This window comes from Babesia microti, chromosome II, assembly GCF_000691945.2.
Source record: "Babesia microti strain RI chromosome II, complete genome".
In the NCBI taxonomy this organism is placed as follows: domain Eukaryota; phylum Apicomplexa; class Aconoidasida; order Piroplasmida; family Babesiidae; genus Babesia; species Babesia microti.
In genome coordinates this window covers 600,578-619,991 of record NC_027206.1, presented here as the reverse complement: position 1 = coordinate 619,991, position 19,414 = coordinate 600,578, and the positions used below count along the sequence as shown (strand labels likewise).

Genomic DNA, 19,414 nt, shown 5'->3' with positions numbered 1-19,414 from the left:
TATATTGGAATCCATAACAGGGATTACTACCTGTGCATACGGTATTATAGAGAGAAAGTATTGTGTAGAAAAAATACGTACTTTAACACAAAATTCTATTATTTTTGCAAACTTTCCTTAAAAACGCAATAGATAAAGTTGCATCCAAAATAAAGTTGACGCCTTAGCAATCACATATGCAATTTTACTAAATAAAAATTAGTGATTGTAACAATATTTATTGTCACAAATACAAATTCAAAGAAATAAAAACACTTCAATTATTCCAAAACATCCCGCCATTATCTACTTGGAGACATTGACTTCTGCAGTTAAGAGATTTTTGGCCTCTTCTGATTCCGCAACAACAGGTACACCCATATCCTCCGTAGCATCCTTGTGAACTTCCATAAGCTTGGAAATATCAAACTTGGGCTTCTTCAATACCTTTACTTTTCTGATCAGCACGTTTTGCAGTGGGAATATGCTTTTGCAGCTCTTTTCAATTTCTTTGCCAATGGACTCGGGTATTAATTTTTTGACTAGATCTTTAAGAGTAACAGTGGATGCTTCCCTTTGCATAGTCTCTACCATTCTCTTCCTGATTCTCTTCTTCTGACTGGTTTGTGCGTAGCATGTTGATTTAAGTTGACCCATTGAACGCTTAGTATACCCAATGCAGAACAACCTTAGATGATACCCATCCAAGGTTTTTACATCTGTAAAGGCTTCAATTAGAGAATAATGTTTGCGAACTAGAGAACAAAGCTTGTCTCTAGTGATACTCATACCATGGAAATCTGTCAAACAAGTTTTGCCCTGCACCTCTTCACAACAGAGGCTCATTTTCCTATAGGCTTGATCCTCATCAGCATTTAGATCAGCCAGATTTACTTCATAGATTCTGCCCTTAAGGGCATCAGTAGCCAATTCTACATTAATACATGTGTTTTTTATATTGAAAGATTTGTTGTTAAATAAATACTTAGACACAATTAACGATAATTGTTGGATAATCATATGAATAATGAAAAAATTCAAATAGTGAAATATATTCAGATAAATTACTTGTGCCACTACTCCTGGTAACCAGCGTTTTTCCAAAGTTACGGACGTGAAACATAACTGGGGCCTTAAGATTGTACCATTCTTTCTTGGTGAAAACATCTACAACCTTCTTCTTACCACCTTTTTTACCCTTGCTCACACGTTTGTTTTTTCCTATAGCCATTATAATTGCGCTACAGTAATTTTGGTATGGAAGCTTGTATTATTCCACAATCCCAAGCTGAGGCACCCCACACTAGGCACCCATCATTTATTTAGGCTTGATATACACATTTTAAATGACTCTATAACGACTAATTGACAAAAAATTCATTATACACTACTAGTTATTGGTAAAATTATATTGATAAAGTATTTTTAAATTACTTTTTTTTGGCATTTTTCTTTGCCAATAGATCCTTCCTCGCTGTCTCATCCTTCCTGTATTATATGTGTGAGTTATGTCAATATTATTTCATCATTTTTTGGGGGTTAACTTATTAAAAGCTTTGAAAACATGGTTTTCACCCCCCCAAACTCACTTTCTCTGCTCAATCTCCTTCTTCTTAAACTCAATATCCTCATCAGTTAGAATGGTATTCTTCTTCTCTTGTTTGAGCGGCTTCTTCTTTCCACCCTGTATTACTAGTTATTTACCTGAGCTCCGGTAGGCATTTTCACTTGGGGGGCGCCGTCGTTTATGTAAATAAACTGCTACACCACTCACATTCACAGTTGATTATACGAAATATTACCAATACCAACTACCGTTAGTCTATTTTAATTATTAATATTTTTACCAAATATTTTAATTAACAAATTCATCATTTGTGTTGTCTTCAATTTCTCGGGCAATCCAAAATATTTACAAACCTAGTCACCCATAGATATTAATTGTCAATTATACTAACAAAAACATCAACTAATACATCAATTGACACCAAATACAACTATTCATTTAGTAATATTAGATACTATGCCTGAAGCAATTGTTCTACCACCTTCCCTCAAAGCGAATCGCAAACCATTATGTAATGGCATGGGCCTGATCAGTTCTATCGTACATTTGACACTATCACCTGGCATTACCTGCGTTAGCTGTTGTATTATATTAGATAACATATAAATTGGTTCACATTTCTCAAATTATCATGTCAATACATCAGACGCTCACCATTTCCACACTATCCGGTAAAATAACTGAACAATTGGCATCCCCTGTACGTATGAATGCTTGGGGCCTATAGTTAGACGCAAATCCATTCTTTCTCCCCCCCTCTTCATGAGTAAGCACATAAAGTTCTGCTTCAAATGTTTGATGGCATTTATAGCTCCCTGGCGCTGATACTACATAGCCTCGGGAAATCTCGTTCTTTTTAAAGCTTTTAAGCAATATGCCAACTTGATCACCAGCCAAACCTTCCGATAGTGTTTTACGATACATTTCAATCCCAGCTATGACGGTCTTTTTCGGAATCATTGAACCTCCAATGACTTCTACAGCATCTCCAGGCTTGACTTTCCCTTGCTCAATTCTACCAGTTGCCACTACACCCTTTCCAGGAATATTAAGCACGTCATCAATGGATATTAATAAGGGTAAATCTGATTTTCTAGCAGGTGTATCTAAGTAAGCGTCGCAAGCCTTTAATAGTTGTTCAATTGATTTCATCATCTCAATATCGCCTTGCAATGCTTTCAATGCTGAACCTCTGATTATTGGAGTATTTTCACCATCATATTTCTGTTCAGTCAACAGTTCACGCACTTCAAGTTCAACCAATTCTAATAACTCCAAATCCTCAACCATGTCCAATTTATTCAAAAACACCACTAATTTTGGTAATCCAATCTGGCGAGCCAGTAACAGATGTTCACGTGTCTGTGGCATTGGCCCATCTGTGGCCGATACAACCAATATTGCGCCATCCATTTGAGCTGCCCCTGAAATCATATTTTTAACATAATCAGCATGACCAGGACAGTCAACATGCCCGTAGTGCCTATTTTCAGTTTCATATTCAACATGCGTCGCTGAAATGGTAATCCCACGCCTTCGTTCTTCAGGCGCCTTGTCTATTTGATCATAGGGAGTGAATGAACCGCGTCCAGCTTGGCTACAAGTCTTTGTAAGTGCAGCTGTTAGGGTCGTTTTTCCATGATCAACGTGGCCAATTGTGCCAATATTTATGTGTGGTTTTGTGCGTTCAAAAACACCTACTGAATAAAACCGTATATTTGCAACACATTTTGCGGCAGAGTGCTTTTCAAATAAGCCAAAAAACTTAGAATTATACGATGTGCGGGCATTGAACCATTTAAAGTTACGGTTTAAGTATATTGAAATGTGATTCCACATATGTGGTATGGATGTAGTGCTGTCAACACAGGTAAATAAAAAATTTTATTTGGAATTTCTGTAAAGCATAAAAATTGGCAACTTATCACATACAATAATATACCTATAACATCTATATATGCCAACACTTTTACAATTTCTTATCTTTTTATTTCACAAAATCATATTATTTGTAACCAATTATAGATAATCGAACTCAATTACTGATAATAACCACAAGATACTACTTATAAACATTTAAATACTAATTTACGAACGAAATCTCTCTATATTAATACTTTCATCATAAAATTATATGTCTACTAATTGAAAACACAAAATATTATTTTAGTAGCATATTATGACAATTATCTCCGCAATGGTTGATTATTAAGACAGATTTTTCAAAGTGATATAGACACTAAATAATATAATTTAATTTATATGCCAGAAACCAATAAAAACACACATTGATCAACCATCCAATATGGTTCAATTGTCATTAATTATTAATATTTGTTTTTAAAATCAATTCACTTTATTTTTTAAATAATTTAATTAATTATATAAACAAACAATTGAATAAACAAACTATATTATCAACATTTTTTATTTTTCAACAATTACGAATATATTCAATTTTTTGTACATTTACCAATTTTAAATTGTTATTGTTACTGATACTTGTTCATGCCTACAATATATAATAGATTTTAGTTTTTATGCGTCATATCTACGTTTAATATTAGAGAAATAGATAAAAAGAAGTATAAATTATTAAATAAACTACCACCTAGTGAGAATATCATACATATGATAAAATTAAAAAGTATAGGGTTAGAATATACAAAAATGAAATAAATAGTGAAATCTTTTAGAAAAAGTTACTTGATACGTTAATATTACTTATTTGTGGTAAATATAATTATCATTGAATAACAAATCAATATACCTAAAGCACAGATAGACATTACTAATACACCAATCATATACTTATTTTTATGACCCTCTTTAAACATAAAATACAAATAGATGATTGTGCCTGAAAGAAAACCACCTAATTCACCAACTCTAAAAACTCCATTCGTTGGAATTAACAAACTGACGATGAATACAATAAAAAATACAATTTGGACGATAATCATTTCCTTATTCTCTCCTATATTACCCTTAGAAATAACATTGCCTAGAATTGCTCCAATTATTGCACAACCTAAATAATTAGTTTTGGTTACCATGATAATAGGAACCAACTATAACATCTTTGTAGTTATAGATGCCAGTACAGCACATAGCTAGGATCCCACTGATCATATATAAAAAGATAAATTGGATCTTCTTCATTTCGTACTCAAGCCTAAAACCTGAAAAAGCATGCAATAATATTGAGCCAATGAGGCCAAACAACGTGTAATTGTAAAAGGGAGCGAGAATGAATCGATGAAAGTGGTACTTCTTTATCAATGGCCAACTCAAACCACCCAAAGCCTCCAATGTATCATTACCAATTGGAGTAATAACATGTAATCCACTTAGATCGACTGATAATTCGACAATGAATCCAATTATTTGAATGACAATTATTGCGAAAATGAATGTTTTATATGAGAATCCGACAAATATGAACCCTTTAATATCATCAATAGTAATTTGATTTCGTACATTTTGGTCTATATTATATACTATATAAATATAAATATAAATATAATAATTCAAATATACGCAACATTATTGTGTAAATGAAATAAAAGTTACACACATTTACAAAATAACAAATTAATATAAGATTTCTTACAATTTATGGTGGGATGCATGCTTCTTTCCCTTTGATCCAAGTCATTTAAGGTAACAGCTCTCACCATTGTATCAATGGTGATCTAACGACAACCAAACCCCATCCCATTATTGTACCCCTAAAAACACCTAACTATTTTGATTATTAATTATGTGATTAATTTAGATCAAATTAAAAAATTTCTAAAATTTGTTAGACTTTCATTTGCAATTTAATCTACAATTGTAGCTAATCGAAATCCTCGAAAATGATTGAGTTAATTTTTGTGGAGATACTTCCATTTCCCTTCCATGAACTCTTCTTTTTCTTATTCTTCTCATTTCTAAATTGTTTTCCTCTAACCTAATTGAGTTATGACTTACATTTTCCAATACCATTGCAGCCTTAGTTGCATAGTCATTGGACTTGTTGTTCCAATAGGTATTGTCTATTAGAGTGGTCTCAGCCATTTTACGATTATTATTAATTTTTTTGACTTTCTTTTTTGGAATTTCATGCGAATAATTTTCATAACCTGCTGGTTCTACCGGAATAGAATCTTTATCTCCGTAGTCTTCATTATCACCTTCAGGAGTGACATTGTGAGCATCAATTGATCTGCATTTTTTGATACATTTCATTGCAATCTTTCTAACTACATTTAGTGAGATTCCGCCTATTTTTTCAATCTTTTCTTGTTTATATTCATCAATCAAACTTGTTTCCTTTAGGAACCTCTTCAGAACTGATCCAAATCCACATTCTTCCAATATCTTAATCACCAACATGTGTTCCAGGGGAACATCTTTTGACATTATTCGGCAATAATCCAAAATGCGACACTGGTGATTATTATAGGGCTTTACAATTACATCTATTGTTTACGCAATGTATACCCGATATGCATAAAACATGATCACATATCCACAAAATGTAACAACTAATATATGGAATTGAACGAAAAAGAACTTCTATTTAAACGTATAGACTACCTTTCTATTTGTGCTTTGAAATTTGCCGAACTAGACCCTTGCGTCTCAAGGAATTTGATGAGAAGAACTGTTGAATTGGTGGAATATTGTAATCTTGAAATTCCTGATAGACAATTACTACTCTTTTGTAATCATTGCGGAAGTATCAGGATTCCAGGACTACTAGCCAAAGTAGAAGTGTCAAAAGCTTTAGACAAGTTAACAAATAACTTTAAACTTGTAAGCCCTTTAATTACGTAGATAAACACATGTTGCGCATGCAAAATCAAGTATACCTACAACAACAAGCTTACAAAGTGATACTTTTAATAAATGATTTTGACACTATTTGCCAATGGCAATTCGTATTTGGTATTCAATCATTCATCACAATCAAACCAATTTAATGAATTAAATGATTATCTACTAAAATTATCTATATTGAGAGAAAGTGTTGTAACTACTAAATACAAACTGAATGTAGCAAGAAAATTAAACAAATTATTCCTCAAATTGGGCTATCCTGTTTCATTAAAGCGTAGTTTGTACAGTATCAATTCTGATACTGCAAATATTATTAGAAAACAATTGAAACAATTAAAGCACAATAATTCATTAGAGATTAGTGATAATACAATAAAAAAATCATCATTTATGAAATATCCAAATGTTGAGGGCTGTTTTTTTGAAGAAAATGCTCATGATCATCATACACCAAACATATTATCGTTATCAAAAAACATAAACTCAAGAAATTATTATCATCACTTAACCATCGAGTTAAAGGTTAAATGTGGATTGGACGACTTTAGTGATTATCCCAATTTATTTACCATTAGAAATACTCTAAGACATCTCAGCTCAATGAATTATGTATCACACAATCCAACTAAACTATTTAGTAACGCCATAACAGAAATAAAACAACAATTATTAATGTTATCTAATGAAATTAACCACAAATACATTAAGATATTTATTAATGGCCAAGTTATCGGCAACAATGAAATTAATAACACACAATTACTAGACATAGTTGCCAATACAATCACATCATCAAATGGACTGATTGGTAATATCTTGAAACTTCAAGCATCATCAGCTGGACAACAATTTTTGGCACATGTTATATATTTGTTATTGGACATTTTTTACCAATATTCTGGACACTTAACTGATTCATGGAAGATATACTACTTACAACGGTTCAAAACTTTCAATATATCCCCTTGTGATATAGAAACAAATATTCATTTATCTATTCAAATTGGAAATTTTAAGAGTAAGTACAACTATTAACATAGAAGGAATATTTCTAATTAAGACACTCCTATCACTTCTAATAACTATGGGACATATAGAATTGAATGGTTGCTTAATTTTTTTTTCAAAAAAATTCAACCAATATAATAAACTAGATACTGGAATAACATATCATCCATTAGTGAAATTAAGAGATTATCTAGAAAGATATTCCAGAAAAGGATACCCAAATATATCATTACACCGAACCAATTCTTTTAAATCACTATTTGTAAAATATAATATTGTAAGAGATTCAATTAGATGGTTACAGAATTTTTTTATCGGAAGAACCATGATGGATTGTTCTCTCATCTATAATATCCAAAATGCCAAAGATAACCATCCGTCAACTGATAATTCCATGGAAAAACATCATATATACAACGAACTAATGCCCAGATATGGTTACACAATGTCTAATAATCAATTGATAAAGATATCACTAGTTGATCTAGATATTAAACCGTATAGAAGAGTTGGAAAGTGGGCAAATGACACGTATATAGCAATCAAAAGATATCGCTCCACTCTTACTAATCACCAACAATTAATTGTAAAATAGTTTCTACACACTATTATATATTTATATAACAAACATAATGTATGAATTATAGCATAACATATCATTAGTACTGTTAAATGAAGTATAAATAATTAGTGAAAAAAAATAGAAAAATACTGATTTATGCCAGATTTTTTTCTTGCGATAAATGCCAATTCAATATGCTTTCCGCTAAATCTACTGACAAAATTTTGCTCCCAGATCCAAATAATGCAGACTGCAAACTTATACAAAACTATATAAGTATAATGGCTTACTTTAGCAAGTTGACGACCTGAGAATCCCTGAGTATTCCTAGCAACTTTGTCATTAAAACTTTCATTTATCTTAGGATCTATTACAATAGTTTTATCATTCTTTGAGGGACCTATTACGTATTGTTCCATGAACAATTTAATCATCATCTTCCTCTCTTCTAGGCCAGGCAATTCAAAATTGAATTTCTCATCCACCCTATCCAATATAGCCTATGTAAAGCTGCTACTTACAGGATCGAGAATATTCTTTTCATTTGTGGCCAAAATAAGACAAAATTTGGTGGTTTCTGTACCTGTTTGATACAAAAATGCCTAAATGTCAAATAGCTAATTACCGAAAGTGCATTGCGTACATTCTCAGACATTTGACCTATTTGAGCTCTACCTTTGCGCAAAAAAGCATCTGCTTCATCAATGAAAAGGATTAGTCCCCTTTTAGAATTTTTGGCCCAGTCGAATAACTTATTAATTTCACTAGCACCTTCTTCACCTAGGGGACCTATGTCACCCCCAGTGACTATAGCATAATCCATCCCAGAATTTTTAGCAATTGTCTTTGCAAACAAAGTTTTCCCTGTACCAGGAGGCCCATATAACAATATATGACGGTAAGGAATTTTATTATTTTTCGCAGAAACAAGTGAGTTAGTGGTCCATTCTAGCCTCTGTTTCAGCTCTGGCTGGAGAACTATTGAATCGATTTTAGGATATCTTTTGGTAAAATATCTGAAACTTAAAAAGTTTCGTAAAGAATTCATCATAACCCACTTTGATGTCTCTCTTACAAGTGTTGGTTTACCGATTCTTTTTTCAAATACTTTTTTTGCAAGTTCTGTCCCTGCTCTTGCTCCATAAACACCCAGTGCTAAAGCAGATAAACTGCCAACCTGAATTACTGGCTATATTACAAAAGTATATAATCTTTTTTTATCATCTATAAGAGATCTAAAGGAATTCCCTAAGGAAGAGAATATGATATTTAGCGACTGCAATTTTGTCTCCCTTTCTTCAATGGATCTTTCTTTCAACATTTTTAAATTTATATCAAAATTTTCCCTTTCCACGTAAGCCCTTGCTTTCGCCTCCTCCCTTACTTTGACCTTAATACTCTCCCTTTCCAGAGATTTTTCGTGTTCTGCCTGTTCTTTCTTCATCTTCAATATATCCATTTCTACATATATTGCTGGAATTACCAGTTTTCTTGCGCAACTCCTCTTGCTTGAGAAATTGCTTATGTTGCAATTCTAGCCATTCTTCATTTTGCTTCTTTTGTTCCTGTAACTTGTTTTTATACGCTTCTCTGAATCAAATTATGATTACGCTTCAAGCTGGGCTTTATACTGGGCGGTAATCCGTTCCTGTTCCTGTTGCTGCGATAGCAGTTTCCTTCTCTCTTCCCCTTCGATTCTGGACTTTTGGCTAACTGCTTCTGATTGTCTAAGTTGTAGCTAAATATTTTCTTTGTTACTTGTTGTATCTCCCTTTGTATTTCTTGCTGCCGTGTCAATTCTTGCAATTTTGTGAGTTCAAAGGCCATTCTTGCATTTGGAGAAGCATCCAAAGCTTTAAGGGCATTTGCACCGCGTTCCAATGCACTAGGATCGACTAAATGATTGTGGAATGACAACATATATTTATTATAAACATTTAAAATGTCAATATGCAACACTTTTGAAATAAAATAAAAAATATATGTGACTTACATTTTCCAGTGATGTTACCATCGCCTCCATCTTCCTCTTTATATGTATTTTTGAAACCCTTAGACCCACCTGAAGAGTAGAACATATCTACTTATATGCAATGACCCGACATATACATATATCTTAGTGTATAATTTATACTAACAAGACTAATACGTATAGTTTTGGTAAACTTCTCTCTTTATCAGTTGTATTATGGCTGATGGAGTTATCTGGCAGTTAGTCAAAAATGGATTCTGCACGTATCGTCTCAGGTAAATCGCTAGTTATACAGTTCTGACACTGTAAACTTCTGTTCTAACAAGTACAATGCCACTGGATTATGTAACAAGAGCAGTTGTCCTCTGAGCAATAGCAATTATTCTACCGTAATCGAAGATATAGGTATTGATTTGGTTATCTAGGAAATCTTTATTTGTGTTTAAAGACGGTGGAACGATCGCACACGCCAGTCAAGCAATGGCAACGAATAAAACTTTCGAATGACCTAAAAGAGGTAACTGTATAGTTCATTTAGGCAATCGATGAAATTAATGAACATACCAAAGTAGGCTATCCTGCATATCAAACCTCAAGGTGCAAGTCCAGGCTAAAGAGGCTCAGGGAAGTCATTAAGCGCTCAAGAGATATAGCTAAGACTAAAAGGTATATTAGTTAATTATTTTAGATCTGTTACAGTGCCAATAAAAAAGAAAACTGAAAGAAGAGAGGCGATAAGAGAAACTAAAGCAACAAAAGCGGCAGTTATTGACGTAAACATAGAACAGGAACTGCTAAAACGATTACACCAGGGTACTTATGGAAGTTTGTACAACTTTGAAGAACAAGAAATAATACCACAGAAAAATATTGAAATGGTTGATAATGACATAGCTTCTCTTGCAAAATCTAGGATATCCACCCGATGTTCTAGATCAAATTTGATTGAATATGAGGATATCATTGAAAATTAATAATGTAGCATATTTTTGACTAAAAGTTTACAATTTTTAATTTTTTTTATACCCCGCGCTAATCAAATATCAGTCATAATTTATACATTTTTTACATTTGCACTTGAATAGGTATTTTGATAATAGCCTTTTACGATATCGCGTAGGTAGTTGTTCATCAATATATGATATATATGCTTGATCGCCACTAGAAACTGCAGATAGTAATTTTGCCTAAATAAGGTATGATTATTTACGCGGGCCAAAAAATTGTTGTGATAATTAACTTCCAGATTTGGCATGCAAGAGTGGTTCATCCGAGAGAATGTATTAAATATTCCCAGACCCAACGTATCAGGAATTATTTCATCACCAAATTTTTGTATGTATTGTTGTGTATCATAATCCATAAGGGTTGAATGGTCTAACCCATCCATTAATTCTTTCAGTGTAAGAAGTTGCTGAGTGATTTGGATAATACCTTCCATGCATTTTTATCAACATTCTTAATATTAGAAAAAATTAACTCATTATGGCCAGATTCAACTTCTATATCAATGGCCACCAATTCTATCATACCCTAAATAATAATTCATGTACCATGATCTTAGAATAAAATTTACTTGACAGTATTTCATCTACATTTATGCGATTTGTATTAGTATATTCTGATAATGATTTGGTTAGCAATGTTAATGCGATACCAATGCTATATTAGTGACTAATTTACCATTCTTCAGACTTGCACTTCTCAATTTGTTTAATTTCATGCCAAGGTCTGTTGTAGAATTCCAAATAATAGTTCATCTGATCCTTTAATTCACAGTTTTGATTCACATATTTGTGCAATATTTGTACAACAATTAGTCCTGCGTAAAAGGAATACCTACCGGCAAAAATAAATGTTTCGGATATACCCATTGAATACCGTTCAAATTCGTCCCAATATCGCTTAGATATATCATCCATTTTACATATTACATCATGTCCATTATCTATTGATTTCTAAATCAAAGGACAATTACTTGATAACAGAAGCTGCTGCAATAGATATTACCACATCCACGAGCGCAATTGATGAAATCTGACAATTTGGTATCCTAAATCAACCTTTAACATACAAAAATTATACTTCTAATCGCATGACATTTCAATTTTGGATAGATCTCACACAAATGATTTATATAATCGTTCAAAGATCCGACACATTTAAAGCAATAGTCACAGCTCAGCGTTGTTAATCTGAATTAATTAGTTTTATACTTGGAAAATCTATGCTTATATGCTATAACCGGATATTCTGCAGCAATCACATCATCTACAGTTGTAATGTTATGTTTGAAGGCCAACCCTTTACCCTCATTTTTATATTCTTGTATTTTAAATATGGAATCCTCGCTTCCATAGTCCATTTACGGATTTCATCATGCAAATGTTAATATGCAACACATCATGTACACAACCTATATTACAAGTATACCACACCCTGTATATAATATGATCGGCAGATATGGTATATTGTATAATAAGACGAAACACAGTTCAAAATATGATATCATTGCGCTTGCACAAAATTTTTCTTTTATTTCCTCAAAGGGGTTATTTTATTTTCACAAAAGTTCTCCATTTGCATGGTTCAAAATGTAGATGGTTTCCTAGAATCACCAATATCAGTAATAAGCATTTAAACTGCAATAATGAGCCATATGGCAATGTTTCTGATTTTGAAGACGAGATATTAATGTCAGATGAAGACATTTTGTATAAGGATTTGGAGATTAATAATTTTGGATCAGCTATTGGAGCCAAAATGTGGCATTCTTTACCCACTGAGACTAGTTATAGTTCAAATGACTCTAATTGTAATCAGGAAAGCTACTCAGAAGAGCAAAGACAATTATATGAGTCAAATTCTGACCATTCCTTTGATGATTATAAGGCCGATACACTGGAGCAAATGAAGCGACTCCTTGATGAGGAACTAAAGGAGAAAGAACGTATATTTGACACTAAACCCCAGTATTTAAAGCTAAAAGATGACAATGGAATTGAAAATAATTCCAATGATGAACGCACAATACATTCAGTTGGTACCGTTGAGAAACTAAGGATTAGTAATCAACTATCACAACGTAGCCCCTCATCAAAGACAAATTACACCAGAAAGCAACTAAAGGAACACAAAATATACACAAATTATACCAATCTGCTAGAAAAAACTGACAGCCACTATTACTGTTCTAAGTACAACCAACACAACAACAAGAGTGAAAATCGCAGAAAAAAGATTAGTAACAAAGTACACGCTGTTAGAGTACTGAATATTGACAAGTTACCGCTAGAAATATTGCACCATATGGTAGCATACAATTTGGTCAAATATATGCCTGCTGAAAAAGTTATTCGTGTAATATGGAGGATTGCTTCTTACAGAGATAAAATAAGCAGTGTAGCCTATCAGAATTTGCATTTAGATATTGGTAAATTAGTACCTGATTCATGCTGTGCTGAAATGGTTGCATTGCTCTCTCGTGCCCATCAAACTGTTAGCATCCCCTTTTTGGTTGATTATGTTAGAAACTTTGGCACGTTTTCCCGTAGTTACATTGCCAAAAGTTTAGATAAATCAGCAAAACCACGGTTGTTTGATTTTGTGAGATTTTCTCGTTTTGGAGGCACTAAAAAATTACCACTGGTACTTACTCAACCTAGAACCTTGCTTGGTTATGTAAATTTACTAAAAGATTGTTCTGCAAAAAAATATATGACAAATAATTTAACTTTGCTGGGATTAGTGCCTAACAACTACAAGTTTGAAAAGTATCATGCATATGGGACACTTGATGAAAATTTGGCTGATTCACTTATACAATCGGAAAGGTTGTTAGTTGATCCTGAACTGCCAGAGGAAAAATACAAATCCGATGATCAGAATAGGCCTCAGCTCTATGACTTAATAATGAAATCGCAGACTCTAGGTATTCCAATTGAAGATTTGTTGGAAGATAATTTGAGCACAAACCCTATGCTCTCAAAATATGCTAAATCTAGCACGGCTACAAATGTTAATGTAAAATCCACAGCTATTATGTCACAATTAATTCCGCTAGTTCCTGAAGAGTCAACAATTGATTCTATAAATAGCATAAAAACAGGTAATTTGGGATATAAAAATATCGACACTGACGTTCCCATAGAGGGTAGAAGGACATGGACCTTGCCATGGACCGTTATAAATAATTCATTTATTTACAAAGGAAAGAAATACAAACTTAATGAGTGTGGATGGCAAATAATGGAAACTAGTGACGACGAGAGGAATTGGTATAAACGATCTTCTAGGGAAATTAGACGCAAATATTCCAGAAAATTGACGTTAAAAAAAATGGCATTGAAATTGTCCCGTGCCAATTCTAATTGTTTTTAATTTTTACAAGTTAAAAAAATTTTTGTTGACAATAAAGTTATTTAGAATACTTTAAATATCCTGCACTTATTCGTGTAAAGTTAAATAAATTATAGTTAAAAAAATTAATAATACAATTTTTGTTCATATATACATGAACAAATATACGATAGTTTCACTATCGTGTTATATTTATGATAGGAGTGTCAGTTCACATATCTAGTTGGAGGTGAAAACTGTTCCTCTATTGGTGTAGGTTCAGGTCTTAATTAGATAAACACTTACGCTGGCGCATTAACTCTTCGTGTTAGACACTCGAACTTGTACTTTTCAATTGAATTGTGGAAAGGCCAGTTGAATAAAAATACACCCATATAATTAACGGAAAAAGGAACAACCACTAATGAAATTGGTACAATAGGCGAGTATAATGACGATAACATTTTAGAGAAGCTTCTCGTAAGGTGTCCAAATGGAGTCTTGATCTTTGAGGACATTTTCCCTACGCCTACTCTGCTCTGCTTGTTAGACTACAATTTACCCTATGGGGAAGCATTCTCCTATATACAGTAGACGTGTTGGCTATAATATTTCACTAGTGTACAAATTATGTTTATATTTGGCTTGAATAATTAATTATTTCAATAACTTTTGTTCTAGGAGCTTCGCTTTCCTATCACATATAGTACAGTCCATAGTAACATAGACGATTGTTAATGGATTGGAAATGTTGTTTTTAGATGCTAAAATAACCGATTTTTCATCCCAAAAATCTGTGTCACTATCTACCACTTTGATCTTCTCAAAATACAAATTGACTTCCATCCCCCAAATTAACTTAAGTTCGATATCTCCTGTAATATCTTCGTTAAATGTTACATTTTGCGATAATCTATCGTTACAAAGTATGAAAGCAATATTATCACCTACAGCACCTATGTTTAATGGTTTTAAAACCCCTCCCTTATCTGTTATCTTCGTTATTTTACCGACTATTAAGTCTCCGCACCGAAGCTCATTTATTGTTTTTTTCTTACACGTACGGTAACTGACAGATGGTACCAGTGTTTCTAATGGTGTATAAAATCCTTTGCGTAACTTTTTAAAGTATTTTGCCTGATAGTATTGCTTATAAGCGCACTCAAGTACTGGATATACTTCTATGTAACGATCTGATATGTGGTTCATGTGCTTGTCCCTTATTATTTTTTTTTGTATTTCACGATTCTTACAGCGTACATATGCATCCCCTGTGAACGATCCATTGAATTCAAGTAGAAATGTAACGTCATTTGTACAAACTCCGTAATCCTCTAGCCACTTCGCTATAATAAACTCGCTGAAGTTATAAGGAATACCAATCAAGTGTACTAGGCAATTATAACCATCATCCTTAGATTCTAGTGGTGGATCTAGATTCTGTACCCTTCGGGTAGATAAATTATCTATTACTTTTTTTCTATGCGATCCTTCTGTGCACTTTTTTTTGCCTAAATTATCAGTAAAAGGATCAAATGCATCACATTTTTCACTTATATCACTGAAAAATGCATCACCAATGTCATAAATATCATTTTTTTGATTATTACTATTAATATCAAAATGAGTATTGCGATATAAAACGTCTAAAATGCGCACATTCGAACCATCTCGACTTCCTATTAATTTGAACGCGTAACAATATTTAAAACATATAGAAAAATCTAGTATATTTTTTAAAAAATATAAAATTAATACGCATCCCAATTCTCTGCGTTTAAATTGCGATGTCATACACTGAGATACCCTCCCCCCTAATGGAGCTGATACAGGCTGCTATTTCATGGAATCTGAGCCAGCTTTAAATGCTTTAGCCATTCCTTCCAATCGCCTACGTTAAAAAAATTTATCCATGTATATGAATATTAATTTGTGATTGTTACTAATTATTTGATAATTTATTCTTATAAATTATCAAATAAACTAATATATTGTACGATTACCCACTTTAAAATAAAAAATTGAGTGTCAACATTCCTTTGAGCACAATTCCAAAGACAAGTCTGTTGGGAATTGGTCAAAGACTCCGCTGGAGATGGCACGCATCGCTCAAAACAGTAACCAAGTAGTTCTATTGACAGTTTTTGACTCTGTAAAGCTGCCTGTATTGCGATTAAAGCCTAAATTAACAATATCCAAACATTTCTACTTTCTTCTGTCTCCTCTTTCCCACCAGTAGATGATTCCATTACAACCCAATATATACACTACTTGTTGCATACTATAGTATGGCATTTATATAAATGTTTTAAAAATTCATTTAAAAAGTAAAGTTAATAGCAACTAACAAACTAAATAATAAAAACAAGAAATTTGAGTGATATGTCACAAGATTTATGAATAATGTACAGTTGGCGTGTCTATTATTCAATTGAGTTTTTATGTCCTTAAGATGTTTTTTAACTCATGTAGTGCGTGGATAATTTAAAAATGATAATTTTGAAGCGCCAATCCGTGTTAATTGGTAAAATCCTGTTCCAGCCATCACAATATTAACTACATAGTTGTAGTACTTACCTAGAAAGAGGTTATAGTTTTTAGGAGTGATGACCATGCTAAACCTTGACCAAATGATACCAGTACATGATACAGCTATGTGAATGACTTGTGTACCTATTTGCTGAGGTGTTGATATTTTTTCAATGGGCCTGTTCATATCTGCAATGTTAGCAATGGAAATGGCCCATTTAAAGGCAGGGGCATAAAAATGAATTGTAAATGGTCCTGCTGGATGCACTAATTGAAATTTGTCTCACAAATAAGTGATTTTAAGGATTTAGGTAGCGGTAGTAATACAAGTTTATCTTGTATTGCAGGGACAATACCCGGAAAAAATATTCTATTTATCAAACTCATAATCAAGCAGTAAAATTAAACTATTTTACAAACTCATGTGTAATCGTGTTAAAATGAAACAAAATTTGACCTAATAATTATTGGACGTGAGTGTACTTGTATATGTTTATCATACCATCATCCCCACTGGAAGCAAAAAAATATACATTTGCAGTGCTTCTATCACAATCGCTCTGTTTCCACATCACACAATTAACATCACCGTTGTGTGCATATTCCTATATATCCTTTGTTACTTACCATTTTATCAGTTGTCTTCCATAGACCATTGGAAGATCTGGTGATTAGTGTTATTTTGTTATCAGCACCACCAGAGGCTATTATATCCAGTTTCGGATGCCAATCGACAGAATAAATTCCAAATTCATGTAGATTATCGATGGATACTAACAATTCATATGATGAATTGTTAGTATTTTTACCGTATACATTCAATGATTGGTCTTGCGATGCTGAACACAGCGAGTCGCCACTACTATCAAATGAAAGACTCCAAACTGTGGATTTGTGGTGACTTAAAGTCTGTATACAGTGCCATTCTTCACATTTTCCCCACAATTTAATCGTATTGTCGTAGGAAGAGGATGCTAACAATTCTTCTTTCGGATGCCATATAACACATTTTACATCTAAATAAAACACTTACTCACCTTGTGAATGACTTGTTAATATGGTAGAGCAATAGTACATATCATTCATAACGCTAACATCGCTATCATAAATTGACTGTTCGTACACCAATATTGCCTTATCTCTCCCACAAGTTGCAATATATTTACAATTGTTATGAATAGAAATGCATTTTACCTATATAATCAATTACTAACTTCACTTTCATGCCCTTGAAGTGTTTGCACATGTTCCCACTCAGCATTTTTCCATTGAAAAATCGTACAAGTACTGTCAAATGAACTACATAAGAGTAAATTTCCTTCCTTTGAAAATGATATATGCCTTATTGACTTTTTATGCTTGTTGTCCAGTCTTATGTGCTTACTGTCGTCATTATTGCCTTCAAGATCGCAGTCAAAGAAGTAAATGTGGTTCTTAATGGCATAATAGATTTGAGTATAATTTGGGCGCCAAGTCAAAGTCCAGATAATATCCGAATTCGAGGCGTTTGTGTAGATGCTGCTGATCTTCTCAATCATCCCACACTACATACCACTTCCCATAATATACCACGAGTGTAATATCATGTAATGATAACAACAGAAAATCCCTATAAAAGTTCAAAAAATATAGATTACATAATTAAAAATGACTTGAACCAATTTTGTGATGGCGTTACCAGTGATAATGATGACAATGAACTAAGGAAGCACAGCCATGTTTGCTCTATATGTTCTAGGCGGTTTTCAAAACTTTCCCATCTAAATAGGCATAAATTTTCCCACACTAAGGAAGTATAAGCAAATTTATTCAGAAACATTTTCGCTGCAACTATTGTGACAAAAGTTATTCCCGAAATGATCATTTGCAGAGACATCTAATTACTCATGGATTGAATTCCAAACCATATATTTGTCCTTTTGAGGGATGCAATTTGACATTTTATGATTCTTCTAAATTTAGGAAACACTACCCGGTTCATAACAAGTTAGAAGGTATATATTCATATATCAAATATTTTTTGAATCATAAATTGATCACTAACAATTAATACTAATTCATAGGAATATATATATATATGAATACCTAATACAGCTATTCCGTATTTATATGACATACTTTATGATTGTGTACATTATTTGTATGCTATACATAACATACATCTTTATTATGCGATATATATAATAATTTCATTATCAATGTAGATAATTGTATAATATTTGGCCAAAAAGTACAAATTACAAAGGTTAACGATAAAAACATGTTAAATTGTCCAATTACTGGATGTAAAATGCTTACAAAGACAGTGCATGGAATGAGAAGACACATTTTCTCCCATGGCAATAAGAGGGAAAGGGTGGGGATTAGTAATAATATTATCGAAGATCAGGAGGAGGGATGTTCTAAACAAAGCGACATTGTAAAGAGGGTTTACATCTGTGGATATGGGGGATGCAATTACTCTTACAGCAGGAAAAGTAATGCCATAGCTCATATTAATGTTTGTCACAAGAACTTAAAATTCACTTGTGACAAATGCCACCTAGCCTATAAATGGAAACGGAGTTTGAATAAGCACAAGTGCAAGGAAACACTTGAAAACATCGAATGATTTGTTAAAATATGAATTTAA

General features: G+C 32.8%; 17 protein-coding genes across 17 annotated transcripts; 5 read left to right on the top strand and 12 right to left on the bottom strand.

The window, feature by feature from the left end:
• Positions 286-1,210, bottom strand: BMR1_02g01730 (small subunit ribosomal protein S3Ae; the record flags this gene model as incomplete). Its single annotated transcript, XM_012792660.1, has 2 exons — positions 286-911; positions 1,048-1,210. 2 exons carry the CDS (start codon positions 1,208-1,210, stop codon positions 286-288), a joined length of 789 nt encoding a protein of 262 aa, XP_012648114.1.
• Positions 1,410-1,701, bottom strand: BMR1_02g01725 (hypothetical protein; the record flags this gene model as incomplete). Its single annotated transcript, XM_012792659.1, has 3 exons — positions 1,410-1,467; positions 1,569-1,663; positions 1,684-1,701. The coding sequence occupies 3 exons, from the start codon at positions 1,699-1,701 to the stop codon at positions 1,410-1,412; spliced, it is 171 nt and encodes a 56-aa protein (XP_012648113.1).
• On the bottom strand, positions 1,981-3,385 carry BMR1_02g01720 (elongation factor EF-Tu; the record flags this gene model as incomplete). The annotated part of the gene is made up of 2 exons (XM_021481506.1): positions 1,981-2,115; positions 2,201-3,385. The coding sequence occupies 2 exons, from the start codon at positions 3,383-3,385 to the stop codon at positions 1,981-1,983; spliced, it is 1,320 nt and encodes a 439-aa protein (XP_021338142.1).
• An 881-nt stretch (positions 3,386-4,266) lies between these two features.
• Positions 4,267-5,226, bottom strand: BMR1_02g01715 (hypothetical protein; the record flags this gene model as incomplete). Its single annotated transcript, XM_021481505.1, has 3 exons — positions 4,267-4,577; positions 4,600-5,034; positions 5,160-5,226. 3 exons carry the CDS (start codon positions 5,224-5,226, stop codon positions 4,267-4,269), a joined length of 813 nt encoding a protein of 270 aa, XP_021338141.1.
• On the bottom strand, positions 5,388-5,953 carry BMR1_02g01710 (hypothetical protein; the record flags this gene model as incomplete). Its single annotated transcript, XM_021481504.1, has 2 exons — positions 5,388-5,501; positions 5,522-5,953. The coding sequence occupies 2 exons, from the start codon at positions 5,951-5,953 to the stop codon at positions 5,388-5,390; spliced, it is 546 nt and encodes a 181-aa protein (XP_021338140.1).
• On the top strand, positions 6,086-6,430 carry BMR1_02g01705 (hypothetical protein; the record flags this gene model as incomplete). Its single annotated transcript, XM_021481503.1, has 2 exons — positions 6,086-6,349; positions 6,371-6,430. The coding sequence occupies 2 exons, from the start codon at positions 6,086-6,088 to the stop codon at positions 6,428-6,430; spliced, it is 324 nt and encodes a 107-aa protein (XP_021338139.1).
• A 12-nt stretch (positions 6,431-6,442) lies between these two features.
• Positions 6,443-7,976, top strand: BMR1_02g01700 (hypothetical protein; the record flags this gene model as incomplete). Its single annotated transcript, XM_021481502.1, has 2 exons — positions 6,443-7,391; positions 7,414-7,976. The coding sequence occupies 2 exons, from the start codon at positions 6,443-6,445 to the stop codon at positions 7,974-7,976; spliced, it is 1,512 nt and encodes a 503-aa protein (XP_021338138.1).
• A 121-nt stretch (positions 7,977-8,097) lies between these two features.
• Positions 8,098-10,021, bottom strand: BMR1_02g01695 (ATPase family AAA domain-containing protein 3; the record flags this gene model as incomplete). The annotated part of the gene is made up of 9 exons (XM_012792653.1): positions 8,098-8,211; positions 8,234-8,443; positions 8,465-8,545; positions 8,569-9,120; positions 9,142-9,404; positions 9,427-9,533; positions 9,554-9,681; positions 9,702-9,838; positions 9,937-10,021. 9 exons carry the CDS (start codon positions 10,019-10,021, stop codon positions 8,098-8,100), a joined length of 1,677 nt encoding a protein of 558 aa, XP_012648107.1.
• BMR1_02g01690 (MAK16, protein MAK16) lies at positions 10,132-10,889 on the top strand (the record flags this gene model as incomplete). Its single annotated transcript, XM_012792652.1, has 5 exons — positions 10,132-10,190; positions 10,211-10,320; positions 10,341-10,432; positions 10,454-10,581; positions 10,604-10,889. The coding sequence occupies 5 exons, from the start codon at positions 10,132-10,134 to the stop codon at positions 10,887-10,889; spliced, it is 675 nt and encodes a 224-aa protein (XP_012648106.1).
• BMR1_02g01685 (Histone-lysine N-methyltransferase ATXR2) lies at positions 10,959-12,280 on the bottom strand (the record flags this gene model as incomplete). The annotated part of the gene is made up of 9 exons (XM_021481501.1): positions 10,959-11,102; positions 11,126-11,329; positions 11,350-11,448; positions 11,469-11,577; positions 11,599-11,737; positions 11,759-11,873; positions 11,894-11,968; positions 11,990-12,110; positions 12,132-12,280. 9 exons carry the CDS (start codon positions 12,278-12,280, stop codon positions 10,959-10,961), a joined length of 1,155 nt encoding a protein of 384 aa, XP_021338137.1.
• Positions 12,379-14,295, top strand: BMR1_02g01680 (hypothetical protein; the record flags this gene model as incomplete). The annotated part of the gene is made up of 1 exon (XM_012792650.1): positions 12,379-14,295. The coding sequence occupies one exon, from the start codon at positions 12,379-12,381 to the stop codon at positions 14,293-14,295; it is 1,917 nt and encodes a 638-aa protein (XP_012648104.1).
• On the bottom strand, positions 14,481-14,771 carry BMR1_02g01670 (hypothetical protein; the record flags this gene model as incomplete). The annotated part of the gene is made up of 2 exons (XM_021481500.1): positions 14,481-14,538; positions 14,560-14,771. The coding sequence occupies 2 exons, from the start codon at positions 14,769-14,771 to the stop codon at positions 14,481-14,483; spliced, it is 270 nt and encodes an 89-aa protein (XP_021338136.1).
• Positions 14,772-14,910: 139 nt separating this feature from the next.
• Positions 14,911-16,047, bottom strand: BMR1_02g01669 (conserved Plasmodium protein, unknown function; the record flags this gene model as incomplete). Its single annotated transcript, XM_021481499.1, has 1 exon — positions 14,911-16,047. One exon carries the CDS (start codon positions 16,045-16,047, stop codon positions 14,911-14,913), a length of 1,137 nt encoding a protein of 378 aa, XP_021338135.1.
• A 42-nt stretch (positions 16,048-16,089) lies between these two features.
• Positions 16,090-16,502, bottom strand: BMR1_02g01668 (mitochondrial import inner membrane translocase subunit TIM13, putative (TIM13); the record flags this gene model as incomplete). The annotated part of the gene is made up of 3 exons (XM_021481498.1): positions 16,090-16,144; positions 16,261-16,433; positions 16,455-16,502. The coding sequence occupies 3 exons, from the start codon at positions 16,500-16,502 to the stop codon at positions 16,090-16,092; spliced, it is 276 nt and encodes a 91-aa protein (XP_021338134.1).
• On the bottom strand, positions 16,718-17,169 carry BMR1_02g01667 (Mitochondrial pyruvate carrier 2; the record flags this gene model as incomplete). The annotated part of the gene is made up of 4 exons (XM_021481497.1): positions 16,718-16,809; positions 16,831-16,909; positions 16,931-17,049; positions 17,070-17,169. 4 exons carry the CDS (start codon positions 17,167-17,169, stop codon positions 16,718-16,720), a joined length of 390 nt encoding a protein of 129 aa, XP_021338133.1.
• A 77-nt stretch (positions 17,170-17,246) lies between these two features.
• Positions 17,247-18,320, bottom strand: BMR1_02g01666 (WD domain G-beta repeat; the record flags this gene model as incomplete). The annotated part of the gene is made up of 4 exons (XM_012792648.2): positions 17,247-17,387; positions 17,410-17,798; positions 17,820-17,976; positions 17,997-18,320. The coding sequence occupies 4 exons, from the start codon at positions 18,318-18,320 to the stop codon at positions 17,247-17,249; spliced, it is 1,011 nt and encodes a 336-aa protein (XP_012648102.2).
• Positions 18,372-19,393, top strand: BMR1_02g01665 (Zinc finger protein 541; the record flags this gene model as incomplete). Its single annotated transcript, XM_021481495.1, has 3 exons — positions 18,372-18,575; positions 18,596-18,776; positions 18,987-19,393. 3 exons carry the CDS (start codon positions 18,372-18,374, stop codon positions 19,391-19,393), a joined length of 792 nt encoding a protein of 263 aa, XP_021338132.1.
• Between the last annotated feature and the right edge of the window lie 21 nt (positions 19,394-19,414).